The sequence below is a fragment of the Eutrigla gurnardus genome (genome assembly GCF_963514095.1).
Source record: "Eutrigla gurnardus genome assembly, contig: SCAFFOLD_54, whole genome shotgun sequence".
NCBI lineage: Eukaryota > Metazoa > Chordata > Actinopteri > Perciformes > Triglidae > Eutrigla > Eutrigla gurnardus.
In genome coordinates, this window is record NW_028155488.1 from 62,605 (window position 1) to 83,376 (window position 20,772).

Consider the following 20,772-nt stretch of genomic DNA (forward strand, 5'->3'; position numbering starts at 1 on the left):
AGAGCTTCTGACAGTAAATCAAATAGTACCATCTGCTGGTGATAGAATGAAATGTCAGCTTGTTTACTTAAAATGTTGGAAAGTGAAACTGAAAGGTGATTCAACACCATTCCAGGTAGAAGGACGTGGACTATTAACACGGATCATACGGACTGATCACACAGCTTTGGTGAGTCTTGCTGTTAAAGGATCATTTACACCAGAGGAAATGGCTGAGAGAGATCTTCTTGAAAGTTTCCTGACCTGCCACGTGTGTTCAGAGACTTTCAGTGATCCTGTGTCTCTGAGCTGCAACCACAGCTTCTGTTCAAGCTGCCTGCAACGATTCTGGGAACAAGCTAACAACAAAAACTGTCCCATTTGTAAAAGAAAATCATCCAAAGATGTTCCTGTGGTGAACTTCACCCTGAAGGGACTGGCTGACTCCTTTACTGAGAGACAGAAAACTGGATCACCTGAGACAGAAAAGGGAGAGGAGAAGGTGGAGGTGGTGTGTAGTAAACACCCAGAAGAGGCTAGGCTGTTCTGTGAGGATGAAGATCGAGTTGTGTGTCCTGTCTGTGAGTTTTCTCTCCACCAGGGTCACAAGGTGATTCCTATAGAACAAGCAGTCAGAGACCTGAAGGACCGGATGAGATCTGACTTGGAGTCTCTGAAGGACAAGAGGGTCAAACACAAACAAGTGGAGGAAACATACGATGGAATGATTCAACACTCCAAGAAGCAGCTGTTGTCCACGGAGACACAGATCAGAGCAGAGTTCAACAAGCTGCACCAGTTCCTGAAAGAGGAAGAGGAGTCCAGACTGGCAGCTCTGAGGGAGGAAGAGGAGCAGAAGGGGAAGAGGATCAGCAGAGAGATGAAGGTGATCCAGGATCAGATCTCCTCTCTGTCAGACAGTATCTCTGCTGTTGAAGAAGACCTGCAGAAAGACAACGTGCCGTTCCTCAGAAGTTATAAATCCAGTCAGACCAGAGCCAGAGTCCAGACCTCACTCTCAGATCCACAGCCGGTCTCTGGAGTGCTGATAGATGTGGCCAAACATCTGGGCAACCTGTCCTTCAGGGTCTGGGAGAAGATGAAGGATGTGGTCCACTTCAGTCCTGTCATTCTGGACCCAAACACTGCACACTCCAGACTCTGGCTGTCTGATGATCTGACCCGGGTGAGACGGGGAGACACAAACCTGCAGCTTCCTGACAATCCAGAGAGAAACTCTGAGTATGCCGACGTTCTGGGCTCTGAGGGCTTCAGCTCAGGGAAACACAGCTGGGAGGTGGAGGTGGGAGACCATCCTGTCTGGTTGATAGGTTTGGCTAAAGAGTCATATGACAGGAAGGGAGAGAGATCTGCTACACCAAAATATGGAATCTGGTGTTTATTTTATCTCGGGGGAGAATACAATAATGGAGCTGGTAAGACTGTCACAGTGGAGAAGAGTCTCCAGAGGATCAGAGTCCAGCTGGACTATGATGGGGGGAAGGTGTCTTTCTACAACCCTGAAGACATGACTCACATCTACACTGAGAGAGACACTTTTACTGAGAAACTCTTCCCCTGGTTCTATATCGGACGAGCTGGTGATGCTAAAACAGCTGATTTCAAAATGTGTCAAAGTGAGGTTTCTGTGATGTTCAGGGAGGGAGGTGAGCTCTCAGCGACTCATTAGGATTTCAGAGTGGTGGTCGTCGTTTGTTCAGGTTTTTAAAGAAAATCTTTCATTTGAACCCAAACATAATGATTTACTGTTCAGAATGGAACAAAAAGTGAATGTTGATGTAATAATCTCCCTGTTTCCTTTCTACCAAGTGTGACTGTTGATTGTCAGACATATTCTATATATTACTTTAGTTTCACGTATTTGAACAAAAGTGCAACAAAATGTAACATGTCCATCAAATACACTTAAAGGTTGAGTAGGTGATTCTATCCAGAAATACTTTCTGTTATATACCTTGAAATCCTTGTAACATACCGATAGCAATGAATACATTAAATGCTCTGACATAAAAAACATTTTAATATTTTCATCTGTGACCGTGGCAGGACTGTAAAAACCCCGTCCAATCAAAAACGGCCGGAGAAAATAATTGGACGGCCTGCCTGTCTGTCTGTCAATGCTTACTTCCTGATTGCAGCACTCTGAGGTCTGAACAAAAGGGGGGCGGGGCTTATTCAGTTCACCGATGCGTTCAAAGTTTCTTTGGTTTTTCCAAATGACCTACTCCTTGTATAAATATGTAAATATACCATTCCTTTTTCTGAACATCTGTCTGTCCAGTAATTAACACAGTTCTGTGTTTTTCCTACACACCTCATGGTTGTAAACATAACTTTTGTCCCTAATTCAATTTCCCATTTTTTTGGAGCAACCAACAGACAAACGTGAGGAAAGTGAAGAGACAGTGAGAGAGAGACAGAGAGGGAGCTGTGAGCCGCAGACAGACAGTTTTATTTTGCTTTGTTAAAAACAACTTACGGCAGCTAAATAACGCTCAGCTTTGTTGTTCACCTGATGTGTTGTTCATGAAGGGGTGTGTATGAGAAGAGATATTACATGTGTTCCTCTGCTTTGTGATGATGTGTTTTGTTTGCTCTGATGAGGATATTAAACTTCTTGCATGATTCTTGCCTTGTTGTTATTGTGTCTATATGGGTGCATGTGCTTTGGGAAGTCGTACTGCACACCAGCAAATAGGGCTTCCCCGAAAGCCACTGTGTAATTCAAACCCAGTCTAAATAGTGTCATTGTTTTTATTTAAATATTTTTGGATAAAACATCTTTACACGTGGACTGTTAGTCGACAGTGTGCTGCTCCACACGGTTATAGATATAGAACGGAAAACAACATGATTTGGTTCAAAGATGGCCACAGGGACCATTTCAGAAAATGAATGGATATGACACATTTGGAGCCTCTGTAAAAATGTCAGAAAACATCAGGTCCAAAGTCTTAATTAATAAAACACAAACTGTACACATAACTATAAAGACGTTAAAGTGATGGACACTTTAAAAACCTGGAGTTTACAATGAACACATTTTACACAATGTCAGAAGCTTAAAGTTGTCAAGTGTGATCACTTGAAAGAAAAGACGGTTGTGCCAGTAAGCACTCAACTTACTCCCTTTTGTAATGTTTTACTCCTTTTCAGCATGTTTGATAGACTGGTAGGTGGACATGACATTGATATAGTAACACAATAAATCAATGCATACAGTTTTTGCAACACATTCATCAGAAATAGATCCAGCCTTTTAAAATCATATCCGTCTAATCCATTGATCTACAACTGTTGGCTGCAAAGACCTGACCTTATCTTTGAATTGTCGATGTTGAATTCTAAAGTTTGCCAGCAGTGTTCCCCTTAATCTTCACCTCTAACAAGAATCTTTATTGTATTGTTTGCAGAGCTTCTGACAGTAAATCAAATACTACCATCTGCTGGTGATAGAATGAAATGTCAGCTTGTTTACTTAAAATGTTGGAAAGTGAAAGTAAAAAGTGATTCAACACCATTCCAGGTAGAAGGACGTGGACTATTAACACGGATCATACGGACTGATCACACAGCTTTGGTGAGTCTTGCTGTTAAAGAATCATTCACACCAGAGGAAATGGCTGAGAGAGATCTTCTTGAAAGTTTCCTGACCTGCCACGTGTGTTCAGAGACTTTCAGTGATCCTGTGTCTCTGAGCTGCAGCCACAGCTTCTGTTCAAGCTGCCTGCAACGATTCTGGGAACAAGCTAACAACAAAAACTGTCCCATTTGTAAAAGAAAATCCTCCAAAGGACTTCCTCCGCTGAACTTCACCCTGAAGGGACTGGCTGACTCCTTTGCCAAGAGACAGAAGACTGGATCACCTGAGACAGAAAAGGGAGAGGAGAAGGTGGAGGTGGTGTGTAGTAAACACCCAGAAGAGGCTAGGCTGTTCTGTGAGGATGAAGATCGAGTTGTGTGTCCTGTCTGTGAGTTTTCTCTCCGCCAGGGTCACAAGGTGGTTCCTATAGAACAAGCAGTCAGAGACCTGAAGGACCGGATGAGATCTGACTTGGAGTCTCTGAAGGACAAGAGGGTCAAACACAAACAAGTGGAGGAAACATACGATGGAATGATTGAACACTCCAAGAAGCAGCTGTTGTCCACGGAGACACAGATCAGAGCAGAGTTCAACAAGCTGCACCAGTTCCTGAAAGAGGAAGAGGAGTCCAGACTGGCAGCTCTGAGGGAGGAAGAGGAGCAGAAGAGGAAGAGGATCAGCAGAGAGATGAAGGTGATCCAGGATCAGATCTCCTCTCTGTCAGACAGTATATCTGCTGTTGAAGAAGACCTGCAGAAAGACAATGTGCTGTTCCTCAGCAGTTATAAATCCAGTCAGACCAGAACCAGAGTCCAGACCTCACTGTCAGATCCACAGCCGGTCTCGGGAGCGCTGATAGATGTGGCCAAACATCTGGGCAACCTGTCCTTCAGGGTCTGGGAGAAGATGAAGGATGTGGTCCACTTCAGTCCTGTCATTCTGGACCCAAACACTGCACACTGCTTTCTCTGTCTGTCTGATGATCTGACCCGGGTGAGATGGGGAGACACAAACCTGCAGCTTCCTGACAATCCAGAGAGAAACTCTAAGTATGCCGACGTTCTGGGCTCTGAGGGCTTCAGCTCAGGGAAACACAGCTGGGAGGTGGAGGTGGGAGACCATCCATACTGGTTGATAGGTTTGGCTAAAGAGTCATATGACAGGAAGGGAGAGAGATCTGCTACACCAAAATATGGAATCTGGTGTTTATTTTATCTCGGGGGAAAATACATGAATGGATCTTGTGAGACTGTCAGAGTGAAGAAGAGTCTCCAGAGGATCAGAGTCCAGCTGGACTATGATGGGGGGCAGGTGTCTTTCTACAACCCTGAAGACATGACTCACATCTACACTCACAGAGACACTTTTACTGAGAAACTCTTCCCCTGGTTCTATATCGGACCAGCTGGTGATGCTAAAACAGCTGATATCAAAATGTGTCAAAGTGAGGTTTCTGTGATGTTCAGGGAGGGAGGTGAGCTCTCAGCGACTCATTAGGATTTCAGAGTGGTGGTCGTCGTTTGTTCAGGTTTTTAAAGAAGATCTTTAATTTGAAACCAAACATAATGATTTACTGTTCAGAATGGAACAAAAAGTGAATGTTGATGTAATAATCTCCCTGTTTCCTTTCTACCAAGTGTGACTGTTGATTGTCAGACATATTCTATATATTACTTTAGTTTCACGTATTTGAACAAAAGTGCAAGACAATATAACATGTCCATCAAATACACTTAAAGGTTGAGTAGGTGATTCTATCCAGAAATACTTTCTGTTATATACCTTGAAATCCTTGTAACATACCGATAGCAATGAATACATTAAATGCTCTGACATGAAAAACATTTTAAAATTTTCATCTGTGGCCGTGGCAGGACTGTAAAAACCCCGTCCAATCAAAAACGGCATGAGAAAATAATTGGACGGCTTGCCTGTCTGTCAATGCTTACTTCCTGATTGCGGCACTCTGAGGTCTGAACAAAGGGGGGCGGGGCTTTTTCAGTTCAGCGATGCGTTCAAAGTCAAAGTTTCTGTGGTTTTTCCAAATGACCTACTCCTTGTATAAATATGTAAATATACCATTCCTTTTTCTGAACATCTGTCTGTCCAGTAATTAACACAGTTCTGTGTTTTTCCTACACACCTCATGGTTGTAAACATAACTTTTGTCCCTAATTCAATTTTCCATTTTTTTGGAGCAACCAACAGACAAACGTGAGGAAAGTGAAGAGACAGTGAGAGAGAGACAGAGAGTGAGCTGCGAGCCGCAGACAGACAGTTTTATTTTGCTTTGTTAAAAACAACTTACGGCAGCTAAATAACGCTCAGCTTTGTTGTTCACCTGATGTGTTGTTCATGAAGGGGTGTGTATGAGAAGAGATATTACATGTGTTCCTCTGCTTTGTGATGATGTGTTTTGTTTGCTCTGATGAGGATATTAAACTTCTTGCATGATTCTTGATTCTTGTTATTGTGTCTATATGGGTGCATGTGCTTTGGGAAGTCGTACTGCACACCAGCAAATAGGGCTTCCCTGAAATCTTTACACGCGGACTGTTAGTCGACAGTGTGCTGCTCCACACGGTTATAGATATAGAACGGAAAACAACATGATTTGGTTCAAAGATGGCCACAGGGACCATTTCAGAAAATGAATGGATATGACACATATGGAGCCTCTGTAAAAATGTCAGAAAACATCAGGTCCAAAGTCTTAATTAATAAAACACAAACTGTACACATAACTATAAAGACGTTAAAGTGATGGACACTTTAAAAACCTTGAGTTTACAATGAACACATTTTACACAATGTCGGAAGCTTCAAGTTGTCAAGTGTGATCACTTGAAAGAAAAGACGGTTGTGCCAGTAAGCACTCAACTTACTCCCTTTTGTAATGTTTTACTCCTTTTCAGCATGTTTGATAGACTGGTAGGTGGACATGACATTGATATAGTAACACAATAAATCAATGCATACAGTTTTTGCCACACATTCATCAGAAATAGATCCAGCCTTTTAAAATCATATCCGTCTAATCCATTGATCTACAACTGTTGGCTGCAAAGACCTGACCTTATCTTTGAATTGTCGATGTTGAATTCTAAAGTTTGCCAGCAGTGTTCCCCTTAATCTTCACCTCTGACAAGAATCTTTATTGTATTGTTTGCAGAGCTTCTGACAGTAAATCAAATACTACCATCTGCTGGTGATAGAATGAAATGTCAGCTTGTTTACTTAAAATGTTGGAAAGTGAAAGTAAAAAGTGATTCAACACCATTCCAGGTAGAAGGACGTGGACTATTAACACGGATCATACGGACTGATCACACAGCTTTGGTGAGTCTTGCTGTTAAAGAATCATTCACACCAGAGGAAATGGCTGAGAGAGATCTTCTTGAAAGTTTCCTGACCTGCCACGTGTGTTCAGAGACTTTCAGTGATCCTGTGTCTCTGAGCTGCAGCCACAGCTTCTGTTCAAGCTGCCTGCAACGATTCTGGGAACAAGCTAACAACAAAAACTGTCCCATTTGTAAAAGAAAATCCTCCAAAGGACTTCCTCCGCTGAACTTCACCCTGAAGGGACTGGCTGACTCCTTTGCCAAGAGACAGAAGACTGGATCACCTGAGACAGAAAAGGGAGAGGAGAAGGTGGAGGTGGTGTGTAGTAAACACCCAGAAGAGGCTAGGCTGTTCTGTGAGGATGAAGATCGAGTTGTGTGTCCTGTCTGTGAGTTTTCTCTCCGCCAGGGTCACAAGGTGGTTCCTATAGAACAAGCAGTCAGAGACCTGAAGGACCGGATGAGATCTGACTTGGAGTCTCTGAAGGACAAGAGGGTCAAACACAAACAAGTGGAGGAAACATACGATGGAATGATTGAACACTCCAAGAAGCAGCTGTTGTCCACGGAGACACAGATCAGAGCAGAGTTCAACAAGCTGCACCAGTTCCTGAAAGAGGAAGAGGAGTCCAGACTGGCAGCTCTGAGGGAGGAAGAGGAGCAGAAGAGGAAGAGGATCAGCAGAGAGATGAAGGTGATCCAGGATCAGATCTCCTCTCTGTCAGACAGTATATCTGCTGTTGAAGAAGACCTGCAGAAAGACAATGTGCTGTTCCTCAGCAGTTATAAATCCAGTCAGACCAGAACCAGAGTCCAGACCTCACTGTCAGATCCACAGCCGGTCTCGGGAGCGCTGATAGATGTGGCCAAACATCTGGGCAACCTGTCCTTCAGGGTCTGGGAGAAGATGAAGGATGTGGTCCACTTCAGTCCTGTCATTCTGGACCCAAACACTGCACACTGCTTTCTCTGTCTGTCTGATGATCTGACCCGGGTGAGATGGGGAGACACAAACCTGCAGCTTCCTGACAATCCAGAGAGAAACTCTAAGTATGCCGACGTTCTGGGCTCTGAGGGCTTCAGCTCAGGGAAACACAGCTGGGAGGTGGAGGTGGGAGACCATCCATACTGGTTGATAGGTTTGGCTAAAGAGTCATATGACAGGAAGGGAGAGAGATCTGCTACACCAAAATATGGAATCTGGTGTTTATTTTATCTCGGGGGAAAATACATGAATGGATCTTGTGAGACTGTCAGAGTGAAGAAGAGTCTCCAGAGGATCAGAGTCCAGCTGGACTATGATGGGGGGCAGGTGTCTTTCTACAACCCTGAAGACATGACTCACATCTACACTCACAGAGACACTTTTACTGAGAAACTCTTCCCCTGGTTCTATATCGGACCAGCTGGTGATGCTAAAACAGCTGATATCAAAATGTGTCAAAGTGAGGTTTCTGTGATGTTCAGGGAGGGAGGTGAGCTCTCAGCGACTCATTAGGATTTCAGAGTGGTGGTCGTCGTTTGTTCAGGTTTTTAAAGAAGATCTTTAATTTGAAACCAAACATAATGATTTACTGTTCAGAATGGAACAAAAAGTGAATGTTGATGTAATAATCTCCCTGTTTCCTTTCTACCAAGTGTGACTGTTGATTGTCAGACATATTCTATATATTACTTTAGTTTCACGTATTTGAACAAAAGTGCAAGACAATATAACATGTCCATCAAATACACTTAAAGGTTGAGTAGGTGATTCTATCCAGAAATACTTTCTGTTATATACCTTGAAATCCTTGTAACATACCGATAGCAATGAATACATTAAATGCTCTGACATGAAAAACATTTTAAAATTTTCATCTGTGGCCGTGGCAGGACTGTAAAAACCCCGTCCAATCAAAAACGGCATGAGAAAATAATTGGACGGCTTGCCTGTCTGTCAATGCTTACTTCCTGATTGCGGCACTCTGAGGTCTGAACAAAGGGGGGCGGGGCTTTTTCAGTTCAGCGATGCGTTCAAAGTCAAAGTTTCTGTGGTTTTTCCAAATGACCTACTCCTTGTATAAATATGTAAATATACCATTCCTTTTTCTGAACATCTGTCTGTCCAGTAATTAACACAGTTCTGTGTTTTTCCTACACACCTCATGGTTGTAAACATAACTTTTGTCCCTAATTCAATTTTCCATTTTTTTGGAGCAACCAACAGACAAACGTGAGGAAAGTGAAGAGACAGTGAGAGAGAGACAGAGAGTGAGCTGCGAGCCGCAGACAGACAGTTTTATTTTGCTTTGTTAAAAACAACTTACGGCAGCTAAATAACGCTCAGCTTTGTTGTTCACCTGATGTGTTGTTCATGAAGGGGTGTGTATGAGAAGAGATATTACATGTGTTCCTCTGCTTTGTGATGATGTGTTTTGTTTGCTCTGATGAGGATATTAAACTTCTTGCATGATTCTTGATTCTTGTTATTGTGTCTATATGGGTGCATGTGCTTTGGGAAGTCGTACTGCACACCAGCAAATAGGGCTTCCCTGAAATCTTTACACGCGGACTGTTAGTCGACAGTGTGCTGCTCCACACGGTTATAGATATAGAACGGAAAACAACATGATTTGGTTCAAAGATGGCCACAGGGACCATTTCAGAAAATGAATGGATATGACACATATGGAGCCTCTGTAAAAATGTCAGAAAACATCAGGTCCAAAGTCTTAATTAATAAAACACAAACTGTACACATAACTATAAAGACGTTAAAGTGATGGACACTTTAAAAACCTGGAGTTTACAATGAACACATTTTACACAATGTCGGAAGCTTCAAGTTGTCAAGTGTGATCACTTGAAAGAAAAGACGGTTGTGCCAGTAAGCACTCAACTTACTCCCTTTTGTAATGTTTTACTCCTTTTCAGCATGTTTGATAAGACTGGTAGGTGGACATGACATTGATATAGTAACACAATAAATCAATGCAGACAGTTTTTGCCACACATTCATCAGAAATAGATCCAGCCTTTTAAAATCATATCCGTCTAATCCATTGATCTACAACTGTTGGCTGCAAAGACCTGACCTTATCTTTGAATTGTCGATGTTGAATTCTAAAGTTTGCCAGCAGTGTTCCCCTTAATCTTCATCTCCAACAAGAATCTTTATTGTATTGTTTGCAGAGCTTCTGTTTGTTCTCCTGTGTTTATGTTTCCTGTCTGTCAAATGGAGTCAAACGTAGTGTTGGGGTAGTAGCAGGAGCAGATTATGCGAACAGCTAATTATTAATGTCAATATGATTATCGATATCAATAATTATATTTAATATATTATTATTATGTGAGGGAAATTCCTATTTAATCATGAATTTCTGTGGGCAAATGGCTGTCTGTCCTCAATGCGTATTGCAGGACCATTTGTCACCAGGGGCGTCGCCAGACAAGCCCATTAATTCAGGATAAGACAATGACCCTTTGATCAAACACAACTTCTGGGGACACCTGGAACGGGGGGTGTAGGATGTCAGACCTATATGTAAATTCAACTGCATTAAAAGTGCCAACAGAAACAGTGACTCTTCAGTCATTCCTGTGTCACACTGGGAATGGCTCATGCTGCAGCATTAAAAGATCTTCAGATTCGGATATTATGTCTACTGGTATTTCATTGCCAAACTCTCACCTGCACTAGACTAAACTGGTATTTCAGTTGCAACGACAATGATATAATCATGAATCTACGGGGCACCACCCTGGGATCAGGGAAAAGATAACCTAAAACTGTATTCAGTCTCAATATAAAGGTTTTATTCTCACATGCCAATCATCGTGATCATTGGCATAGAAGTATAAAAACAATCGAACAATTAAAAAGGGGTGAAATTCAAGCACTAGCCTTCACAACCTGCTGTTATCCAGTGACATATACACAACAAGCACAAGAGACCGCTAGTTATAATATAATAAGATTCATTAAAATCAGTAATAATGATCACAATCAATAACACTGCAATTAACAAAGCCTTACTACCTAACTACCTAACACACAAAGCTAAGCTAAACAAAGGAAGAGACACACGTGGAATGTGTGTGTGTGCGTGCGTGTGTGTGTGTGTGTGTGGAGACTCGGCGGTCTGTGATCAAAACTTAAAACACGTTAACAAGAATTACAAGTGTAACCCACCTGGCCTGTGTTCCACCAACCCTGCAGGTATGTCTAATGTCTAGGTTCTGTCGTTGCAACTGAAATACCAGTTTAGTCTAGTGCATGTGAGAGTTGGCAATGAAATACCAGTAGACATAATATCCGAATCTGAAGATCTTTTAATGCTGCAGCATGAGCCATCCCCAGTGCGACGCAGGAATGACTGAAGAGTCACTCTTTCTGTTGGCACTTATAATGCAGTTGAATTTACATATAGGTCTGACATCCTGCATCCCCCCTTCTCCATGTGTCCCCAGATGTTGTCTTTGATCAAAGGGTCATTGTCTTATCCTGCATCAAAGGGCTTGTTTGGTGACGCCCCTGGTGGCAAATGGTCCTGCAATACGCATTTAGGACAAACAGCCATTTGCCCACATAAATACATGATTAAATAGGAATTTCCCTCACATTCCCCCCTTTTGATTAATTTGTAAATCAAACAATTAAATCAACAATCAATAGGTACTGTCATAAAAGGATCACATTGGGGTTACAGAAATCTAAATCGTTACTAATAAAAGTTGCTGGATTTATATTACGTGTTATACAATTTTATTTCTTTCGGTCAGGTGATACGATTGTTCAATGACCAGGATCCTGTTTTCTTCCTCTTCAAGAGTGTTCCTTCTTATCCCAAGCCGTGGTGCAGAGCTGAACGTACTGCTCAACTATCTTTCCTGCTTCGTCGGTGTTGTTATGCACGTCGGAGCACAAATGCCGGTCCACAGAAGTGTACAGAGCACCATCAAGACGGGTGGAAAACTGGACCACCACTGTTCCCCACGGACCAAATTGGTCACTCAGCCATTGTTGTCCGTCGGCATCACAGCAGTCGCTCCTGTGGTTCTTGCTGGGTCTTCTTCTTCTCATCCTCGTTGGGTTGTGGGTCAGCTCCCTCGCTCCGGATCTCCGCCTTGAGTGGTGGCTCCTTCCTGCAGTGGCTGGAGTGGACCCACGTGGCTCTCTCTGCTATCTTCACAGCCGTGTTGGTTATCAGGAGTACCAGAAATGGTCCTGCCCAGCGTGGTTCCCTCCAGCAATGTCAGCAAAGTCTTTTATCACCACCCAGTCTCCAGGCTGTAGGGGTCCTTGCAAGGGGGTGGTAGGGCTGCTCTGACCTGTGTGTGGACAGACTTGAGAGTTGGAGAGGTTAATGCAGTAGTCAAGCATAGCATAAGTTGGCTGGATTCCTTGTCTTCTCCTGACATGGGTCTGAGGCACACTAAGCACTTTGGGAAAAGAAAACTTTAGAACAAAATGTTTGTGAGTGGTTAGAGAAGTCCTGTGTACACTAGGAACTGTCAGCTGTTTCTACCATATCTAGCCAGGCACTGATACAAACATCTTAGCAAACCCAGGTTGCCCTTTGGAGGAGAGAGGAGGTGTTATTTGGGAAGAAAGGTTAGGCATTTTCACATTTTACATTGTTATCTGAATGGGGTCGTGGTGAGCAGGTTTCCACAATTGCCACCATGCAGTCGTGTGGCTCACCATCCACTGCTGTAGACAAAAGGCTTACTGGTTAAGTACAATGCATCAGGTTATAGTGACATTAGGGAGTGAGAGCAAAACATTATGGTAATGCATCATCTGTGCTGAAGTGAGGTGGCTCATTCTCCACTCCAGGAGAATGGATGCAACTACCTGAGGAACAAAAAGATTTAGCGATGACATTCATTCTCTCTTTTTACAAACAGTCTGTGTCAAAAGGTTGCTCTGAGTTGGGTCAGCCCAAGGTCGGGGCGGCAGTCAGGGTTGGTACAAGCTAAACAAAGCTGGCATGTCCGACATTGTCCAAGTCCGTGTGTTTGTCCGTCTCTCTGCTTAGTCACCAACCTCCTCTCCCATGTGTCCTTCTCCCTCTTGTTCCTGGATTTGTTACTATAACTCCTGTCCTCTGGTCAGAATTGCCATTCTTCTGAGTTTTTTTTTTTTTTTTTTTTGCTTTGGGACAGTCTTTAATCCAGTGAACTCCCACGCTGGTGACAGGCGTGGTGAGCGGTGTTTTTGAAATGTCCATCCATGAGCCCTGCCCCGTCTGCCTGGTCTTCCTCTGCCCTGATGGTGTAGTTTCCGTTCATAGGCCTGCAGTTGAGCCATTTGCAGTCTATTTTCCAGCTTTGCCTTCTTCTTGTCAGCTTTCTCCTCAGTTCTTGCTTACATATTTGGCATAGCTGGAGCGTTCATATCGGGCAAAGGTGCAGCAGGTCCGATGACTCGGGTCCGGCTGTCGCAGGTAATAGTTGTTGTGGTGCAGCTTCAGGAGGTGTGTAGGGAGGAGGAGGCCGTGCTTCGCCAGAGAAACAGTCCAGGTCCTGGTGTACTCTGCCTGTGGGAAAGTTAGCACACTGGGTTTTTAGTTCCCCACCCCCCGCTATGTTAATTCTTTTGTATGTCCCTGTACAATACTGCTGTTTACAATCACTGAAAGCTTTTCAACCTCCATGAAATGTTTTTTTTTTTTTCAGCACTAATTGCTGCCTTAATACATCTATCTATCTAATTTAGACTGGAACTACCACTCGATGAAAAACCATATTTCTCCCAAACCTCCAGATACTCACATGTTCCGTCTCCATGCTTGTCACACATGGTCTTTGCACACCCCTCATATCAAATTTTGGACCCCTTAGTTTACTTTGATTCTTACCCATGGTAAATCATTTCAACAAGTCTTACCAGAATGAACCCAGAGATTCTGTGATACCACACACAATTTCTAATGTGGACCACAGCCGTAAAAATAGCTGCAGCCCGATCCGGATCCTAATGAACAAAAACAAAAAACAACAAACAAAGCAAAGAAACAAACAAAAAAATAATAATAATTAAAACTGCGAGCAGTGTCATGACGGGCCCTCGCTCTTATGCGGTCGTGGAGTGCCTGCGGTCACAGGGCAGTGTCGTGGACGCTGCCCTTGGCGCGGCCGCCTCTCGTGGCGCAAGTCGAGACACAAGCGATGGACACCGAAAGGCATCCGTCTGTCACGTGCGATCGTGGAGTGCCTGCATTCACACGCGTGGCAGCCGCCTACCTGTGCAGCAGCCACCTCCTCGTAGCGTGAGGTTAGACACAAGCAATTGACATTCAAAGCCATCTGTCTGTCACATACACACATGTTCATTGCTTCCTGACATCTGTCCTCCTCCCCCTAGTGTGACCTCTCCTCCTCCCCCCGTGTCCTCCTTGCAGGCTGAAATGAGAGGAATTAGTTAAAAAGAATCAGGTGTGGCTTTAACTTGGAAAAAGTCACAAAATCAATGACATTTCTTGTCGCCAGTAGGTGGCGCTCTGACTGTGAGTGAATATCAAAGTGCAGATGTGTTCAGGAAGGAACTCTAATCAAGTGTGTAAAGTTTGGAGCAGATCAGAGAACAAACACTGAAGTTATAATAGTTTGGATGTTAATGACAGAGTTCAGCTGACAGCTGTGTGAGATGCATGTAAAGTGTGTCATCTCTCCTCCTCTCTGTGTCCAGGCTGAAATGAGAGGAATTTAAAAAAAGGAATTAAACGTTTCATGACTGTTGATCTGCTGTGATCCAAAGTGAAACTACATTTCCGTAACAGAGCTCACACACATGTCTCTGCCTTCATGACATCTCTCCTCCTCCCCCTAGTGTGACCTCTCCTCCTCCCCGTGTCCTCCTTGCAAGCTGAAATGAGAGGAATTAGTTATAAAAAAAATCAGGTGTGGCTTTAACTTGGAAAAAGTCACAAAAGCAATGACATTTCCTGTGGCCAGTAGGTGGCGCTCTGACTGTGAGTGAATATCAAAGTGCAGATGTGTTCAGGAAGGAACTCTTATCAGGTGTGGAAAGTTTGGAGCAGATCAGAGAAGAAACACTGAAGTTATAATAGTTTGGATGTTAATGACAGAGTTCAGCTGACAGCTGTATGAGATGCATGTAAAATGTGTCATCTCTCCTCCTCTCTGTGTCCAGGCTGAAATGAGAGGAATTTAAAAAAAGGAATTAAAAGTGGCATGGCTGTTGATCTGGTGTGAGCTTCATGTGAGATTCACAGTTCTCCATAGCTGTGTCCCAATTCAGGGTCTGCAGCCTTCGGAGGCTGCATTTGAAGGCCGCTTACGTCACAGAGCTGCGCGAAGGCTGTCCCAATTCGTCTAAATTCGAAGGCTCCTCCAAATGCGGCCGACAAATGTGTCCTCCTTTCCCCCGTATTCGGAGGATGCACCGCTACTATCCTTCGCGGCCTCCCATATCCCAAGATGCTTTGCGCGCCGCTGTTCAACCAACAATGGCGGCGAAAGACGGCAGCAGCTCCGGCACCGGCAGCAGTGCCGAATACACATTTAAATGTAAGTTACGGGTTTTTGCTTAACGTCGGACGTTCAAGGGGCCTTAAAACACATTTGAGTGTTAAAATACGTGAAGTTAAAAATGCTAATACGTGTAGCCACCGGAATGTAGGGCCAGCTACGTGATGTAGCTTAGGGCTGTTGATACGAGGAGCTCAGTTAACGTTAGCCTTTAAACGTAACGTAAGCCTAAAACCCTTCACTTTCAAATGTTACAAGCTCCGATGGTAACGTATATGTTATTGTAATCGTGGAGCTGTTCAGTTAATTTGTTCTCGTTGTAAGTCGTGTAGGCTACAGTTCGCTCCTCTCGCAGCTGAATGTATAACGTTAACGATGGGTTGTGAGCCCCGCTGTATTTCTAGGCTGTAAAACTGTAAACGTTTGGATTTAATACAGAGCTAACCGTGGGATCATTATTACTGTTAATATCGTTATTATATCGTACAATCATTTTGCATGTTGACATAACAGGAAATGTGCTTCACATGTCGTTTTGTTGTAGAGAGCAAGGAGCAGACTGAGGATTTGATCAAACTCCGGGTCCGGGATGAGAACGACCACCTGTTGAGGCCAAGAACCCAGGGCCACCGACAGCAGCAAGAAAGAGGAAAACAGATGACTTGCTGGATTTGATCAGGGAGGACATGAAGTTACAGAGGGAGAGCGAGGAAAGAGAGAGGATGGAGAGAGGATGGAGAGACCTTTTAGTTTATTGGAGAGAATGGCTGAGAGGCGTTGAATTTTTTGGGGGGTGGTGGATGTTTTTTTCTCTTCGATTAAGTTCTGTGTTGATTTGTAATTTAAATTGTTAATTAAAAATATTGTACCGTTCCATTTTCTGTTCCAAATATTGTAAATAGTTAAATTAAAATATTATAACCTGTAACATTATCTGTTCCATTTATTTACAACGAAAGTCAACTTTTGAACTGCTTTTCAGTGACAAGAAAATAATTTATCTTTTGTGTAATTAACAAATATTTACAAAGTTACAATAACTATTGACAAGTGGGTGTTCTTAACATGTAGAACTATTTACAAAAGATCATCAGAAATAACTATTTACAGAGAACATTACAGTATTGACTGAGCAGGAGTCCCTGGTGGTGCTGCTGGACTGGATGGGATGCCACAATAAGGACCCTGGAGTCTTCTGGCTCTGAGTGGGACATCATCTGGAAGGTGGGGGGTGTGGGATGCATGTCTCCACTGTCCACCACATCGTCCATCATCGGGGTTTGCAGGGCTGATGCAATCGACGGATGCCAAGAATAAAATATTGAATTTAGTCAGGGTTATTTACAGGGTTCGTACACATTTTACTATTCAATTCAATCACTTTATAAGCCAAGCATTTAGACTAAAATTCAAGCACTTTTCAGACCTTGAAAAACAGCATTAAAATTACAGCATTTTCAAAGATTTTACATTTTAAGCACCTGTACAAACCCTGTATTAAGTCTTATGGTTAAATGACATTATCCATGTCAATCTATACTTAATATGGCTCGTCACTTAGCGGTATCATTTATTAACGGGTATATTAATTACCACGTACTACGCTAGCTATGTATGAACATTAATATGGGTTAAAATAACGGCTTTAACGTTACCTCCCCACGGCTCTCTCCCAGCCGGAGATAAACAAGCCGCCGGTGTCGCCGCAGCCGCCTCTCCTCTTGCTCAAAAAAATAAAAATAAAATTAAATTAAAAGAAAAAAAAATATATATATAGTTTTAAAAACTCTCCATCATGTTCGTCTGTCGTATTTTTGTTTTGACCGGTGTTTTTCCCGGGCTTGGCCGGCAGAAGTGATGACGTCGCGACGCAATCAGGAAATGCTCCGTAGGTTAGACCGTCCCATTTACCGACGGTTGACCCAGCCTTCGGAGGAGTCTCCGAAGGTGTCGCCTCCGTAGACCACGTAGGCTGGGTCCTCCGAAGGCTGCAGACCCTGAATTGGGACACAGCTAACGAGGTCTGAACAAAAGGGGGCGGGGCTTTTTCAGTTCACCGATGCGTTCAAAGTCAAAGTTTCTGTGGTTTTTCCAAATGACCTACTCCTTGTATAAATATGTAAATATACCATTCCTTTTTCTGAACATCTGTCTGTCCAGTAATTAACACAGTTCTGTGTTTTTCCTACACACCTCATGGTTGTAAACATAACTTTTGTCCCTAATTCAATCTTCCATTTTTTTGGAGCAACCAACAGACAAACGTGAGGAAAGTGAAGAGACAGTGAGAGAGAGACAGAGAGGGAGCTGCGAGCCGCAGACAGACAGTTTTATTTTGCTTTGTTAAAAACAACTTACGGCAGCTAAATAACGCTCAGCTTTGTTGTTCACCTGATGTGTTGTTCATGAAGGGGTGTGTATGAGAAGAGATATTACATGTGTTCCTCTGCTTTGTGATGATGTGTTTTGTTTGCTCTGATGAGGATATTAAACTTCTTGCATGATTCTTGGCTTGTTGTTATTGTGTCTATATGGGTGCATGTGCTTTGGGAAGTCGTAGTGCACACCAGCAAATAGGGCTTCCCTGAAAGCCACTGTGTAATTCAAACCCAGTCTAAATAGTGTCATTGTTTTTATTTAAATATTTTTGGATAAAACATCTTTACACGTGGACTGTTAGTCGACAGTGTGCTGCTCCACACGGTTATAGATATAGAACAGAAAACAACATGATTTGGTTCAAAGATGGCCACAGGGACCATTTCAGAAAATGAATGGATATGACACATTTGGAGCCTCTGTAAAAATGTCAGAAAACATCAGGTCCAAAGTCTTAATTAATAAAACACAAACTGTACACATAACTATAAAGACGTTAAAGTGATGGACACTTTAAAAACCTTGAGTTTACAGTTAACACATTTTACACAATGTCAGAAGCTTAAAGATGTCAAGTGTGATCACTTGAAAGAAAAGACGGTTGTGCCAGTAAGCACTCAACTTACTCCCTTTTGTAATGTTTTACTCCTTTTCAGCATGTTTGATAGACTGGTAGGTGGACATGACATTGATATAGTAACACAATAATGTTTAACGTTCATGCTCTGATTATTGAACCAGAAATCAGACGTTACTCAGTACTTGAGTAGTTTTTCCACTAAATACTTTCTTGCTCTTACTCAATTAACTATTTGGATGACTACTTTTTACTTCTACTTGACTCATATTATCAGAAAGTAACAATACTCTTACTTGAGTACAGCTTTTGGTTACTCTACTGCCCTCTGCAGGCCAGTGAGAGACTGATGATACTGGCCTGATGGTGGAGGATTCATTAATGGTTGTGTAGGTTTTGTTTTACATTTAGGTTTTTATTCACGTTTGTGTTGCGTACAATGAGATGTAAAGGTGACTATTATGTGTCTGTGTAATTTCAGAGGAAATGTTTTGCACAAGTGAAATACTTCTTTTATAGTATTTTCACTGTCTTGGAAGAGTACATTGTCATTTAATTAAATGATGATTTACATTGATACAAAAACGTGTTGAACACAAATTCTGAATTGTAATGTTTTAGCCTCTGTGTTTCTGTGTTCAGACATTTGTTTACAATGTTAATACATATTCTCAGTTATCTTCTTTTTCACTTACAAAAGCCTGGATGGGAAGCCTAAACTTTTCCGCTGCTCTAAGGACGCTAAAGTATTCTTCAAAGATCTTCCTAAACCAGCGATGTAAGTAAGACTTCCTTTCAGCGTGTGTTTTCTATGCCTTGCCGGTTTCTGGATCTCGACAGGAGTTTTGTTGTCGAGACTACATTAGTTGCCATTTCATTTCTGTTGCGAACTTTTGTTTATAATAAGTCATACATCCATGATGACAGTCCGGCAGGGCAGGACTTCCGTATTTGCCGTAAAGCGTCTTCCGTAAAGTGACTCTTTTACGACACAAAGCTTGGGACACAAAGTGTCGTAAAATACATTTTTGACTATGATTTTGACAGATGCTGTCGATCGGTATATAATACGTACATATTGATTTGAGGACGTGTCTATTCAAAGGGAATATCTAATATTTGAAAATTGAACAGTGATATTAATTTGCAAATAAATAATTACAGCATAGTAGTCAGTGCCTGCTGACATCCTCTTTTTCTCTCTTTAATGTTGATTATGTTATTTTGTTTGTGTGTCTGTGTGTGGATGGATACGTGTGTGTTTGAGTGGTATGAATGCATTGTCTGTATGTTCGTCTATGGCCCTTACTCTTTGACCATGTACCTACTCACCCCGCTTCCATGTTTCTGAGATGGAGTATTATGCACAATTCAGATAGTGAGAACTCATCCACATCAGAGGGTATTTCTGATTTAAACCTAGATTTTCCACAATTTTCCGTTCATGAAGCACATAATCAGATGAATGACATAGATCCAGATAATAATATCCTCAAAGATATGGTTAATAATTGTGCATATTATTCAGATGCAACATTCAGAAAAACAATTATATTAGATAACAAGCTATCACTTGTTCACTTTAACAGCCGGAGTCTTTATTGTAATTTTGAAAATATTAAAGACTACTTGTCCCAATTCAAATCACCTTTTAATATAATTGCAGTCTCAGAGACATGGATAAATGTGGTACAGACTTTAAAATGAGTGGATATGAAATGTTTAATACAATAGAGAGCATAAGAAAGGAGGGGGGGTAGCTTTATTTGTTGATAAAACTATGGATTGTAAACTTATTAAAAATATGTCATTAGCAGTGGATGAATTATTTGAGTGTGTTACTGTGGAACTGGCATTGCAAAAAAGGAGAAGTATTGTTGTAAGCTGTGTTTACAGAGCTCCAGGATCTGATATCCATTTATTTAATGACTGGATGGAAAGGCTGTTTTCCAGAAAAACAAAAAAAGATGTCATAGTGTGCGGTGACTTTAATATAGATTTATTGAATGGAAATAAGCACAAAACTACAGAAGATTTCATTGAAATAATGTTAAGTAATAATCTGTATCCATTAATCTCAACACCTACAAGAATAACGGCATACAGCGCAACTCTAATTTATAATATCTTTTCCAATATTATGGACAATAAAATAGCTAGCGGGCTACTCCTGAATGACATCAGCGATCATTTCCCTGTGTTCATGGTTTATGAGTTGAACTACAAGATCATTAGAGAAAATGGATACACTTACAAAAGGGTTAAAACAGATCAAGCACTGGAAAATCTAAAAACCGACTTGGCCTCTTACAACTGGTCATTTATTTATGAGGAGTCGGATGTTAACACAGCATATAACGCTTTTATGAACATACTTATTGCTCTCTATGACAAGAATTGTCCAATTAGGAAAT

The 20,772-nt window shown here is 42.1% G+C and overlaps 3 protein-coding genes and 1 long non-coding RNA gene across 4 annotated transcripts; 3 read left to right on the forward strand and 1 right to left on the reverse strand.

The window, feature by feature from the left end:
- Positions 1-208: 208 nt before the first annotated feature.
- On the forward strand, positions 209-1,669 carry LOC311010255 (nuclear factor 7, brain-like; the record flags this gene model as incomplete). The annotated part of the gene is made up of 1 exon (XM_084040792.1): positions 209-1,669. The coding sequence occupies one exon, from the start codon at positions 209-211 to the stop codon at positions 1,667-1,669; it is 1,461 nt and encodes a 486-aa protein (XP_083896918.1).
- A 1,950-nt stretch (positions 1,670-3,619) lies between these two features.
- Positions 3,620-5,159, forward strand: LOC311010268 (nuclear factor 7, brain-like; the record flags this gene model as incomplete). The annotated part of the gene is made up of 1 exon (XM_084040802.1): positions 3,620-5,159. The coding sequence occupies one exon, from the start codon at positions 3,620-3,622 to the stop codon at positions 5,078-5,080; it is 1,461 nt and encodes a 486-aa protein (XP_083896928.1). The 3' UTR covers positions 5,081-5,159.
- Positions 5,160-6,961: 1,802 nt separating this feature from the next.
- Positions 6,962-8,501, forward strand: LOC311010269 (nuclear factor 7, brain-like; the record flags this gene model as incomplete). Its single annotated transcript, XM_084040803.1, has 1 exon — positions 6,962-8,501. One exon carries the CDS (start codon positions 6,962-6,964, stop codon positions 8,420-8,422), a length of 1,461 nt encoding a protein of 486 aa, XP_083896929.1. The 3' UTR covers positions 8,423-8,501.
- A 2,719-nt stretch (positions 8,502-11,220) lies between these two features.
- On the reverse strand, positions 11,221-14,679 carry LOC311010250. Its single transcript, XR_014596756.1, has 2 exons — positions 13,469-14,679; positions 11,221-13,434 (listed from the first exon to the last, which is right to left on the reverse strand). It is a non-coding gene; the product is annotated as an uncharacterized lncRNA (long non-coding RNA).
- Positions 14,680-20,772: the final 6,093 nt, after the last annotated feature.